At 56.6% G+C, this 12,026-nt stretch overlaps 6 protein-coding genes across 6 annotated transcripts; 2 read left to right on the top strand and 4 right to left on the bottom strand.

The window, feature by feature from the left end:
• Positions 1–61: 61 nt before the first annotated feature.
• PHSY_003784 (zinc metalloproteinase) lies at positions 62–2,344 on the bottom strand (the record flags this gene model as incomplete). Its single annotated transcript, XM_012334401.1, has 1 exon — positions 62–2,344. One exon carries the CDS (start codon positions 2,342–2,344, stop codon positions 62–64), a length of 2,283 nt encoding a protein of 760 aa, XP_012189791.1.
• A 385-nt stretch (positions 2,345–2,729) lies between these two features.
• Positions 2,730–3,875, top strand: PHSY_003785 (hypothetical protein; the record flags this gene model as incomplete). Its single annotated transcript, XM_012334402.1, has 1 exon — positions 2,730–3,875. One exon carries the CDS (start codon positions 2,730–2,732, stop codon positions 3,873–3,875), a length of 1,146 nt encoding a protein of 381 aa, XP_012189792.1.
• A 109-nt stretch (positions 3,876–3,984) lies between these two features.
• On the bottom strand, positions 3,985–5,028 carry PHSY_003786 (hypothetical protein; the record flags this gene model as incomplete). The annotated part of the gene is made up of 1 exon (XM_012334403.1): positions 3,985–5,028. One exon carries the CDS (start codon positions 5,026–5,028, stop codon positions 3,985–3,987), a length of 1,044 nt encoding a protein of 347 aa, XP_012189793.1.
• Positions 5,029–5,790: 762 nt separating this feature from the next.
• On the bottom strand, positions 5,791–6,942 carry PHSY_003787 (glycoside hydrolase; the record flags this gene model as incomplete). The annotated part of the gene is made up of 1 exon (XM_012334404.1): positions 5,791–6,942. The coding sequence occupies one exon, from the start codon at positions 6,940–6,942 to the stop codon at positions 5,791–5,793; it is 1,152 nt and encodes a 383-aa protein (XP_012189794.1).
• Positions 6,943–7,921: 979 nt separating this feature from the next.
• PHSY_003788 (hypothetical protein) lies at positions 7,922–9,790 on the top strand (the record flags this gene model as incomplete). Its single annotated transcript, XM_012334405.1, has 1 exon — positions 7,922–9,790. One exon carries the CDS (start codon positions 7,922–7,924, stop codon positions 9,788–9,790), a length of 1,869 nt encoding a protein of 622 aa, XP_012189795.1.
• A 157-nt stretch (positions 9,791–9,947) lies between these two features.
• PHSY_003789 (hypothetical protein) lies at positions 9,948–11,204 on the bottom strand (the record flags this gene model as incomplete). The annotated part of the gene is made up of 1 exon (XM_012334406.1): positions 9,948–11,204. One exon carries the CDS (start codon positions 11,202–11,204, stop codon positions 9,948–9,950), a length of 1,257 nt encoding a protein of 418 aa, XP_012189796.1.
• Positions 11,205–12,026: the final 822 nt, after the last annotated feature.

The raw sequence follows: 12,026 nt of genomic DNA on the forward strand, positions 1-12,026 counted from the left end.
CTATAGGTTTCTTCATTGCTTGCGACGCTCGTATTTATGATGTCAGACAAACTCCAACGCCTCAGGCTGGAGAGCTCGTATAAGCACCGACGGAATCCATCCAGTCGCCACTTGTCCCGTACAACCCTACAATCTCCCCTCTTCTATCCGTTGGCTCCAGCACCCTCAACGACCCACCGCTCGTATTGCCTCGCATGCCACTACTCCCTCCGTTCTTCAACACCACCTCCACCGCATCGATCCACGCCCCCGCCCTCACACTGATGCGCTGAATTCGATCGCCTCTCCCTACCTGCATGCGGAAAGGCGACCCCCCACACGGACCAAAGCGACTCGTGGTGCCGTTCGAATAGTGCAGTACAAACCCATCGAAGCTTGCACCGCTGAAAATGTCGATGGCTACCAACTCGATGGGAGGTACATCGTCTCTGGCAAAGGGGAAGATGAGATCCCACTGGTGACCTGAACGGTTGACCTGACCTAGCGGGAGTGTCTTCAAGATCGTTCGACGGGAGGCATCGAAGCCTTCGATGTGAAGTGATCTCGCGATGGCGTGTTGTCTGTATCCATCGAGCTCGGCTTGACGCATATTGCAGGCGAGAGCGTTGAGCTTGACATTTGGGGAGGAAGGATGCATGACATCGAAGCCGACGAGGTTGCTGAGGTACGATGCGTCGATCATCGTTTCTCGTGGCGGCATCTGCGGTGGTCCTGATGGGGTTTGCAGATTCAACCACTCTACGTGCGTTTTATAGTCCCCGTTGACTTCGACTTCAATCGACCCGATGCCAGAGTCGCACTTCAAGAGCGCTCCACGGGGTGTACTCGTCCACGAAGGTTCGTTCTCGTTCCACCTTATCCAAGCCGAATGGTCGCCAGGCTGAAAGTATGGCAAGATGGGATCAGAGGGGAGGACGAAGCACGGATGCCACCTCGCTCGCACGGCTTGAGCTCGATGCACATGATTGTGCTTGTCGTCATTGCCCGCGTGTATAGGCGCGAAGAATCGACCCGGCGCAACACGATTCCTCTTGCAACCAGGTTCCCGCGTCATGAACGCACGAGAGAATTCAATGTATCCCCTCGCCATCAGCCCAGTTGGCCAATGAGGCTGGTTCATGGCGTGCCCCGCTTCGTGGAAGAAGGCACCAGATCCGATGTTGAGCGTCTGCCATGCGGTCGGACATTCGTCGAGGTCGTTGACGCAGCAGGATTCGTCCGTGGCCTCTGTGTCCAAGAAAGCAGCTGTGACTTGGTCGAGCGATCGTGGTGCAGCCCAGAGCCAGTGCGAGCCCATCACGCCGTGGGACAAGCTGCCCGGTCCACCCGCACCGACAGCGCCGTGAGCTCGGAGCAGCCGCATCTTCGGATCCCAGATGGTGTCGAGCGTCAGAACAGCGACAGGCGACCAATGAAGCTCGCGCGGAGTCGAAGGGTCCTCGAGCGCTTCCGCGGCAAAGGCATGCATAGCTCCACCGTTTCGGGCGTTGGGCTTCTGCTGCGCGTTCTCTGGATCACGAAACTCTCGCAGCGTCCGGCGCGACTTGATCAGATGGACACGTGGCAGCAGCTCGAGCGATCGCTCTCCTTGTGCGAACGATGCTTCGTCGTCGAGCTGGAATGCGCGCCGACCCATGCCATGCCTTCTCATCTGTTCCGAGTGGAAGGCTTGCCAGAGGTAGGCCTGAAGGGCTATCCGTCGCTTGACTTCGTGGAGACCACCTGCTTTGAATGCTTCACGTCGCGGACCAGGAGGCGTATCGACAAGTGCGCGATCGTGCTCGTCGACCGGGCTATGTGAGGAACCTGCCGCGAGATCGAGTTTGTCCATAGCTTTGCTTAGAAAACGCGAGAACCGATCCTCCTTGACCGCAGCAGCGGCACTCGGATTACCTGGTTTGAGCGGGACGCTAGGAGGCATTCGACCGTCATTGTTCCAGACGGGAGAGTCACACGCAGCGACGATGGCAAGATGCAGCGGCGGCGCGTTTGCTGGCCTGTCGTATGTGACGGATATCGTGGTGCGGCTTGTCTCGCTTGTCCCTGAAAGCTGGGCTTCGAACGTCAGGTTGTTGCACCCACGAACGAGAGGTACAAGCGCCTTGAAATAGCCCTGATTGATCTCCCACCTTTCAGGCTTGAATCCAGACTTGCTGTCACTGCTTACGGTGATGCTACCATCCTTGGTGGTCGAATCGACAGTGCCTTCGACGATGAGCAGCCGGGTGAACACTGTCTCGCCAGACTGGAGATTTGTGAACCTCACGGTGGACTTTTCCTGTGCATATGGAGGCGGTTGCTGTGATCCGTGTGGTCGAGGCGGAATAGCTGGCGGAGGCACCATGCTTGCGACAGACCTCACAGACCGATTGCGCGCCTACGCTTAGGACTGCTTAGCAAAGCGATGACAGCGCACGAGGTGAGGAAGCTGCAGAATCGGAAGAACGCCTGTCGAGAGACGGCACGCTCCTGGTCGTCTGTGCGCGAGGAGCTGAAGATGCGTCTTAGATTCGGCAGTGGCATCGCGGGGCTGTTGCCATGGAGAAGGTGGTTGCAGGAATTGGATGGTGGCAGCGTGTGCGGCATAGTTTGAGCGACATGCGTGGTCGGGCCAGAAAAACAAGGGTCCAGAAGCTCGGTGGAGGACCCGAGTTCGCCAAAAAATTCTTTTTTATCTTGACGAGCTCGTCCTACCTTTCGTACTTCTTACTGCTTCACATTTCACGGCGATGAAGGCTCGGGACCTTCACGACGATGCCTCGTCCATAGCATCGTCAAGCTCATCTTCCTCTACTACAATTGAAGGGAGCGAACGCCCTCATTCTCCTACATCCCTGTTCGAGGACTCGCTCTTCACTCTTTTCTCGCACAACCAACCCGCACACGGCGACCCTGGCGACACCTGCAAGTACACGCACCCAAACCTCCCTTCGCGCTATGCCACATCTCCAGATCGTCCGACAACGATTCGATACCAGATCTCGCAAAACAGCGGCACGAACACGAAGTTATTCGCACATCATCAGTGGGATGCGGGTCTGTACCTTGCGGATCTCATTGCGGAACAGAGTCACGGCGGAGTAGCGCAAGGCAAGCAGGAGGAGAGGCGTTTCGTCGATGTGCGGGACAAGACGGTGGTGGAGCTGGGTGCTGGGACAGGTCTGCCGGGTCTGGTGGCTTGCGTGATGGGCGCCGACAGAACAGTCATCACCGACTATCCGGATACGCACGTGATTGACAACCTCGAACGCAATCTGGACTTAGCGCTTGTACCGTCAAGAAAGGGCAAGGAGCGAGAACTCAATCCATACTATACCGAAGCTCGCAAAAGAGTCCAAGTGCTAGGGCTTGGCTGGGGCAACGCCGACGAAGAAGCACGCGTTTTACGCGCTTCAAGATCATTGTCGGAATCGGAGGCTATTGAGGGATACGACCTCGTCTTGGCAGCCGACGTGTTGTGGGTTTCGTCAGCACATCCACTGCTGATCCACTCAATACGAAAGCTACTCAAGCGGGATCGAGATGCACGGTGCGCGCTCATTGCAGGATTTCACACGGGTCGACCCGCTGTGCGGCGCTTCTTCCTCCAGCTAGCCCAACCAGCTAATTCGGATGATGCGAAGCTGGAGCAAGGACGCAAGGGAGCGATAATCCCAGACTGGGAAGAGGATACCTTTGGCGGACTGTGGGAACGCAACATCGACGGCTCGCGCCGTCCTTGGTCCGGAGCACCGATGCCGTGCAAGTCCAATCACGACGCTAACAGCTACTCTGACAACGCTGAGGATGTGGGAGCGGAAGAGGAGATGGGCGACATCAGCGATCGTGGAAGCTGGGTCGTTGTCGCTTCTCTTCGTTGGGCGGATCTCGACTAAGGGAAGCTCAGTCGACTCAGGACATTCCACAGACTCGTGCATAGAAATAGAAAAAAAAGCATTGAAGCGACATCGCAACATTGGGTATCTGCATTTCAAACCAGAGGGATCAAGCATTGTCGTCGCTATTCTTCTTGTCCTCGGCCTCCTTGATGGCTTTTGTGCCGTCCTTGGCTTCGTCAAAGTTGTAGAAGGGGAAGTCGAACAGCAGCGTCGATTTGACCGCCTTTGGCAGCCTCTTGTAGAAGGCGTTGGGCAAAGGCACGAGGAGCGAGGTGCGTTGGCGGAAGGCTTTCATCCTCTCCCAAGGATCGGTCTCGGTCTGTTCGTGCCAAGGCTCCAACCCATCCGACGACTTGTCGGGACCGTGGGACATGAGGAAATACTTTTGCTGCGTCGGCTTCTCGGCGAGCGGGATGCCGGAGAGGAAGAGAAGAAGAGCCATGGTGATCAGAGGCGAGAAGATGGAGCCGTAGAGGGCATCGTGGCCAGGCTTGTTCGCTTCTGTCGAGTTGCCGAGAGCGAGGAGCCAGACACCCCACCACAGCATGATCTCGCCGAAGTAGTTGGGTCGTCGAGAGAACTTCCAGATACCAGCGTCGGTGATGGCACCCTTGGGTGGCTTGGTGACCGATTTGAACCTGTACTTTTGGATGTCCGCAAGTGCCTCTGCAACGAAACCGACGGCGAAGAAGATGATTCCGACGACGTCCTTTCCGTTACCGAATCGAGCGTTTCCTCCGCCTTGAGCAGGATCGCTCGAGTTGGGCGAGTTGAGCACGGTGACAGGCATGGTGATCGTCCACACCCAGACGAGCTGGAAAGTCCAAAAGCCGAGGAAGCTGAGCGGCTTGGAGCGCATCTCGTCAAAGCGCGTGTCTCCGCCCATCTTGATCATGCGGAACAGCTGGAAGGCGCCGAGACGGACGCCCCACATGATGACAAAGATGCTCGCGATGACGTTGCGTGCATAGTACTGGTCACCGCAGCAGAGTGTGAAGATGGCGAGGAAGATAGCATTGGCGGCCGACCAGAAGTCGGTGATGGTGTCGATCTGAAGGCCAAAGGCGATAGCGAAGCCGAGCAGTTGCCATCCGAGCGAGATGAGGAAGGTGATGGACAGGTAGAAGTTGTCCAGAACGTGCACGACCATTTTGGGCGACGACGCGAGCTCGCGGAGCAATGAGCAGTGCAAACGTATACTCGAGAGGGCGATGTGGTACGGTCGGAAGATGGGATGGAAGGATGGACGATGAAGACAACTCAGGGTCGGACTATTTGAACTCAGCGTGGTTCGGATGTGTTGAATCAGCTCTCGGAACGAGGTCGCGATCTCGCCGTAAGCAAACCCTGTTCGACTTGAGTGTATCTGCAGTGGTACACTCTTACCTGCTCAACGTCACCCACCGAAGCCAAGGTGGAGGCGCACATGGAAGAAATTTCGGCCTCGTCACTGCTTGCTCAGAAAATTCGCCGTTCCGCGGGAATCTCGCCGCCGCGCGACTTTGGAGCGCAAAGCTTACCATTCAAAATAGATCCTCGGCATCATTCATCGACCATATCATAAGTTATGAACAAGCTGCTTTTCAGCTCACGCATCATCGTGATTCATCATCCATCTCGCTTGTGTTCCGGTACCTTGTATTCATCATCTGCAATTACACCAGGCGGAGATCCTCAGTTTGGAGGAACAGCTTTGCTAAGCTGCATGAAAGAACGCGTTTTTGGTTCGGATTTCGGGCTCGTGGCTCGCGGTGATGACGTACGAATATATTTCGTTCTCTCACACAAAAGCCAGTTGGTCTTACTCGCAGACAACATTACAGACAACTTCCAAGGGAACCCGAGTGGCCAGCATCTGATGCTCGACCTATACATCTAATCCACAAGACTTTCCCGCGGAACATAGTTCGTCTCAATCTAGCTTCTGAGCCGCAACAACTTGTGTTGGCAACCAGACTCCCTTTGCATCCGGTTCGGCCACTTGGACCCTGACGTATCTCTCGTTTTTGCCGTTGTCCGCTCCGTCACGCGAGGCAAACGCACCGTAGGCGCACCATACGTTTCCATCGGGGCCATTGAAGAGACTGCCGGAACCGGGACCGTACACGCTCTGACTGCTGTCCGAAGCGAGGATGGGCTGTGCTCGCTGCAACCATTGAGTTGGATCCAAGGGGTCTTTCTGTACATCGATGTACAGCAGACGAGTGTTGTAGTTGGACTGGTAGTAGTTGCCTTCAGCGTACATCAGGTTGAGCGTACGGGAGCCGGTCATTCTGTTGTCAAAGATCCAACTGCTGGGAGCTTCAGTATTGACACCGTACGAGACGAGATCGACGACCTGACTGGCAGCACGTGCTGGAGCACCCGTTTGCAGCTGGACGATCTGAACAAATTCGTGATTCGACCAGGTGAGGTACAGGTTGCCGTTAGGATGCACGATCACATGCGGGTCGTAGCCTGTTAAAGGCGTCCCGTCCTGAGCGAGGACGCGACCCAGATCGGTATAATTGCCGAGAGGATCGCTGCTCTGCGAGACGAGTACACGCATTGTATCGTCCGCAATCGCCGAAACAGTGTACAGAAATTTGTCACCATACTGGACGACATCCGCCGCCTCTGTGCCTACCCCATTTGGGTAGGTGGCCTCGGGATAGTGATAGATGGTGTGCTTCTTCGACTCGTCTCGATAGATATCGTTGAGATCATGGCTAGCCCGGAGGAACACATTAAGCCCAAAGTCGACGTCGGTCACCATGTAGAACGGCTTCCCATCTCTGGTCACCGTGAGGAACTGCGGGTCGAATCCTACTCCCAGAGAGTTGGTCACTCCCGGAGCTAGAGCAGGCGCCAGGCCTGATGCATCCTCTGTGATGTTGTCGCTTCCCGGCGCTCCTGACCCTCGTTGGCTGGCGGCGGGACCAAATTGACCGAAAGGTAGGTCAAGAGGGGTCAGCAGCGAGGAAGGATTGCTGCCTGAGAGCAGTGGTCTTGCTGATACTTGATGTATTGACAGCGCAACGATGAAGGCCAGTACGCTGAGCACTAGCTGCAGCATGCTTCTCATGCGGGGATCTCAGCCGTGTGCGCCGGGCCACGACAGAAGGTCAGGTGTGATCGATGCGACAAGTAGATACTTTTGAAGACCGCAGTTTTCAAACCCTGTCCGTTATATACAGAACGGACGAGTAGTGTTTGCCAGTCGGGCCACGGTAGAGGTGCAGACGCCGCCCGTGGTCGCTCGTCACCAAGTGCGTCGTCCGACCTGGCAAAGACGTCTTGGCAGTCGAGGCCTGTTTCTGGCACGAAGGGCTGTATCATTCCGACTTTGTCGGTCCCGGCACCCAGCAGAACGGAACAGTAGCGCTTTGGCGGCGACGGAACTGTGTGAGGTGCAGCTCACCGTCAGCCAGTGCCGGAGCTCTTCAACACTACAGGACCCCGACGCAATAATAGATCTTGCACAATGTGACATGCCGCGTTGAAAGGGGCTTTTACTCTTATCGACCGTTCCTGTAAAACGGGAACCAGGTTGGAGTCCGCGACTAGGTATCATCGGAGAATGTTTGTCCGCAATCGATGACTACATTCCGGGCAACTGCTGGCCCGCGAGGGCAAAGGTCTGCAGGTAGCACATGCAGATAGCCGGTATGCAAGAGCAGATAGCATGGCGTCGCTCGACGGATCGTGTCGGCCGGAACCTAACACCCTGAACAAATCCAAACTGGAGATCAACACCTGCTGAGCGGCAACAATCTACGCGCCTCAACGACAGAGCACGCGTGTGTATGGTGTGTGTTGCATTCTCCTTTCTGTCAAGCCGGCCGGCTCGAATTTCATAGACGCTGAGTTCATCATTGCTGCACAGGCTCTTTTTGGGCAGGTCCAACCTACTCACTACTCTCACCGTCATGACCCTATTTCAGCAACTGTACCTTCCTCTTTAGTGCAGAATCCGCCTTGAGCTGGCACATGAAGGCGCAAACACCAATCGTGGCACGACTCTGCCTTCGAGTGACTCGCTCGGCTTCCTCGTTACCGGCAAGATGAACACGGGCTACGGAATGCCCTCCAGGCGTCGTCTGCGGGGTCCTCTTCATCCCCGCAATCGTCCTCCGCCATCGTCCTTCGAAGACACCCTCGCCGCTTCAACGTCATCAGAATTACCCGATGCATCGACCTCGCGGATGCCGCCACCATCGTCGACACCTTCAGGAAAGAAAAGGGAATGGTCGGCAACGATCGGTCGCGGCGGACTCGGATCGCTGCCTTGGGAACAGGCGGGCCCCTCCTCGTCGGGCCCGTCTCATAGTCAGCACGAGGTTCCACAGGCAGACTTCAGCTTTCAGTCTGGAATGGGTTTCCCGACCAGCGCGTCTGCCGCCTCGATGGCCTCACTGTCTTCCATGCCCTCTTCCAGCAGTTCGGTCTCCTTTGCAAGCTTTCGTCAGCAACACACGCCCATGTCGGCTAGTCCGACAAGCTTCCGCACCGCCGGAGATGCAGATGACTCGTCTTTTCACCCTTTCAGCAACGCGATACTCTCGCGAGGTGGTCAGTCTGCCGAGTCTGCACTGCGGGAGACGTCTCAAGCGATACACGACGCCAGCGTGCCGTCGGACGATCCACCGCGCAAGCGCCGTCGAGGTCTGGCAGGAGCCATTGTGGATACCGCGCTCAACGCTGCACTCTACACAGGTGCTGCGGCCCTCACTGCGTACTCTCTCTGGTCTTCTTGGAGCCAGTCGGCCGAAGGAGAGCATCAGAGCCATCACCCAGACGCTGGGCCGGAAGCGGACATGGGTCATGTCATATCGCCGCATGCACGATCTGGGCACAGTCATGCAGGCAGCAAGGAGGTCAAGATGCCTCCTGGAGGAATGGAAGAACCTCCTCCGCCGTACTATGAAGACCATTCGACGCCCTCAAAGTCAAAGCCGCACCAGCCGTCTACGCCCCAATCCAGCTCCAATCGCATGCGTAAGGTCTTTGTCTCCTCGCAGCGCAATCGTCGGAGACCGACTTTCCAGGGTTCAAAGGCGAACAGGCAAGGCACGCCTCGAAAGACCCTTTCGGACGCTTTCCCCGGGACAACAAGCTCTGCTGTGCACCCCAGCTCTAGCCGTGACCCTATCTCAGCTCAAATGACGCCCTCCTCCAGCGGGGGCGTCAGTGTCAACGCCAACAACGTGGCAACACAGGACGACGAGGACAATGAGGATGGCAATGGTGATGAGGACGATGACGACGACGACGACGACGACGAGATGCTCTCTCGCTTCGAAGCAAAGATGAACGCGCTCATCGCCGAAGGTCAAGCTGCACTCAACTCGACCCCGACTTTGCACGAATCGGACTTGCGCGACATCGACACCCCATCGCCCAGTCTCGGGATGGGCATGAGCTCGTCGCGGTCTCAGCTGCTGTCGCCACGAGCTTCCCAGCGATTCGATGTCTCTTCCGGTCTAGGTTCGCCGTTCACACACCGTGATAGCCACCCCGAGACATTGCCCTCGCCTCTGGGTGTATCCCGCTCCACCTCGCATCCCGATCAGCTGGCGTCCACCAACAGCGACAGCATCTCCTTCCTCCCCGAGCCTGTCAAGCGCACCTTTGCCACGCCTACCGGCGGTCAGGGACTGCGTCACTCACGCTCGGTATTCGATTTCAACGCCGACGCGGCCGAGCGGGGGACAAGCAGTGCTTCACCGTACGTCTTTGGTCGCACCGACCCCGCATCCGGCGCTGCAGCTGGAAGTCCGTCACTCAGAGCAGCCACGACCAGAAGAGTTACCGACTTTGGCGCAGCTGCACGTACAGGCACGCCGTCAAGCGGCAACAGTCCACACAGCAGCCGTATACCGAGATCCATTTCGAGGAAGTCGACGATTGACGCTCGACCGTCTGCTTTTTAGCAATCTACGTTGCGACTGCACACCTCTCAAACGCTGTCTCTACTCTGTCAAGGTCACACAAACGAACAGTCTCTACTCGTGTCGCGTCTAATCCACTACAATCTCAATACCCTCTTGCAGGCACGACTGTCATGTGAAGATCCTCCGTTGCTCCGTTCTACTCCTCCCTGACATAGTTTCCTGGGAACACACCCTTCTGTCCATTAACGATTCCCGTCCACCAATCGTCAGTCGAAGGAGTTCGTTCGGTGACTTCGATCCTGTCGCCAGCGTTGAAGCTGAGGTCGCCGTCGGCGGTGGCGACGTAGTCGTACAGGGCAACGACGTAGTTCTTTGCGAGGGCGGCGCCTGGTTTTGGTTTGGTCGGGGGAGGTGGTGGGGCGCGTTTGCCGGCTACTGCGGCGCTTGCGGCTGATGTCGAGGTGTAGGCGGGTGGAGCGGTGTGCAAGCCGGAAGTGCTCGATGTGCTGAGGATGGAACCGGATCGACTGGGTGCTCCTGCACCAAGACCGCCGATGCGTGAGCCGGACGGACTGAGACCCCCTGACGATGACCTATTCTGGGCCAGAATCTTGGCACTGGGAACCGCACCTCGTCGAATCGTAAGGTTCTCCAGGCGTTCAGCAGCATCGGTCAACTGCGCCACGTAGGCATCCTCCACAACGGCAATAGAGTTGTTGCTGAGGTCGTACTTGCCCTCTGCGAAGCTCTGCAATCGTTCCATGGTGAGGTAAAAGACGTTCAGCTGCATGTAGTAGAAGCTGTGGAAGAGCGGCGTCATGAAAGCGCTCGCCAACTCGAAGAACCTCGGCAGCTCCTCCTTGAGCGCATTGTTGTAGTACTCGTAATCGGCGGCAGCAGTCTCGTACTCCTGCTCGACCTTGAACAGGCTCTGTTCGTCCTTGAGCGATTTGTCCTTCTTGTCGCGCAACTTGGAGTAGGAGTTGTTGTGACGGTCAAAGTCGACGAGCTTGTGATCGCGCTTTGTGATGTTCTTGCGGATGCCCTTGACGATGTTCTGGAACTCCCTTGTGGGAGCAACGACTCTGCTCTCGATCAACTCGATTTCCGGGGTGAGTGTATCCTTCAATTCGTCCATGAGCTGACCGTAGTGCGCCAGGTTGGTCATGGTTGTCTGTGCATTGGGGTGTTTGCGCTCCAGATCGTATTCTGAGCCGATGGGCTGGAAGAGAGTGTCAAAGTGACGGCCGAAGTTGGCGCCCGCCAGAAGCATGTTCTTGACCGTGTCGCGCAGGGTGGTCGAGTCCTTGAGGAGCTTCTCGCAGAGCTTTTCGAGGTTGGTGAAACGTTGGTTGAGCGAGTCGAAAGCAGGATCTGAGGATTTTGCCGCCATGCCGATTCGCGAGGTCATGAGGTGCGGCGTGCGCTTCATTGCTTTGGCGATTCCCTTCATGATGGGCCAAGTGTGAGGGAGGTGGGATCGCCTCAAAGGATGATGGAAGTGATAGGTTGACGAGTACGCGGACGTGGAGGGAGTATGCGATGAAGGACTGGAAAGCAGCTTGGGAAATGACGGTGAGCGGCTGTGCAAAATGGATGGCCTGAGCTCCGTTGTTCGGCGTTCCTGATCCACGAGCTGCGACGCTTCGATTCGGGGCCAATTCCGTCTCTGCGTCGCTCCGTCATCGCAGCAACCTGCCCGAGCAATTTCCGCGTTGGCTCCTCAGGCTTGGCGTCTTTTCTCGTGCGCAGTTCCATTTTCTTTTTGAGACGTGAATGATGCGCCCTAACATACAGAAATAGTTTAGTCCCTCTTCCATGGATATGGATGTTTCCACCTCGATTGTGCTGTCCTCGCTCGCCTTGTAGAGACATTGCAGCTTGTGTGATGGTCAAGAGAGTCACCCTTACCGACGGACTGATGTCACGACGCGGTCAAAGGGGGAGCTCGATGTTATGGTCGAAACACAGCAGCGGCTAACCATCGAAGCCTCTGCCTTGTGCTCCTTTTCGTCTCACCACAACCACCCATTTAAACCTCGACTCAGCAGCCGTGCTTTCTTGGACATTGCCTTGAGAGTATCAAACAGTCTTCTTCACGGGCAGCACACACTCATATACCGCACTTGCACCATCGCAACGGCAAGCTCGAGCCGGCTAGGGTTGGGGGTCAAGGCTCGCAGCTACATTTGTGGGGTTCAGTGCCCCAAGCCAACAATAATGCGGGGAGCGGTTGGCTTGAGCGCGTCTCTGGCGCGAACAAATTTAGCCGGAA

This window comes from Pseudozyma hubeiensis, assembly GCF_000403515.1.
Source record: "Pseudozyma hubeiensis SY62 DNA, scaffold: PHS38, whole genome shotgun sequence".
NCBI lineage: Eukaryota > Fungi > Basidiomycota > Ustilaginomycetes > Ustilaginales > Ustilaginaceae > Pseudozyma > Pseudozyma hubeiensis.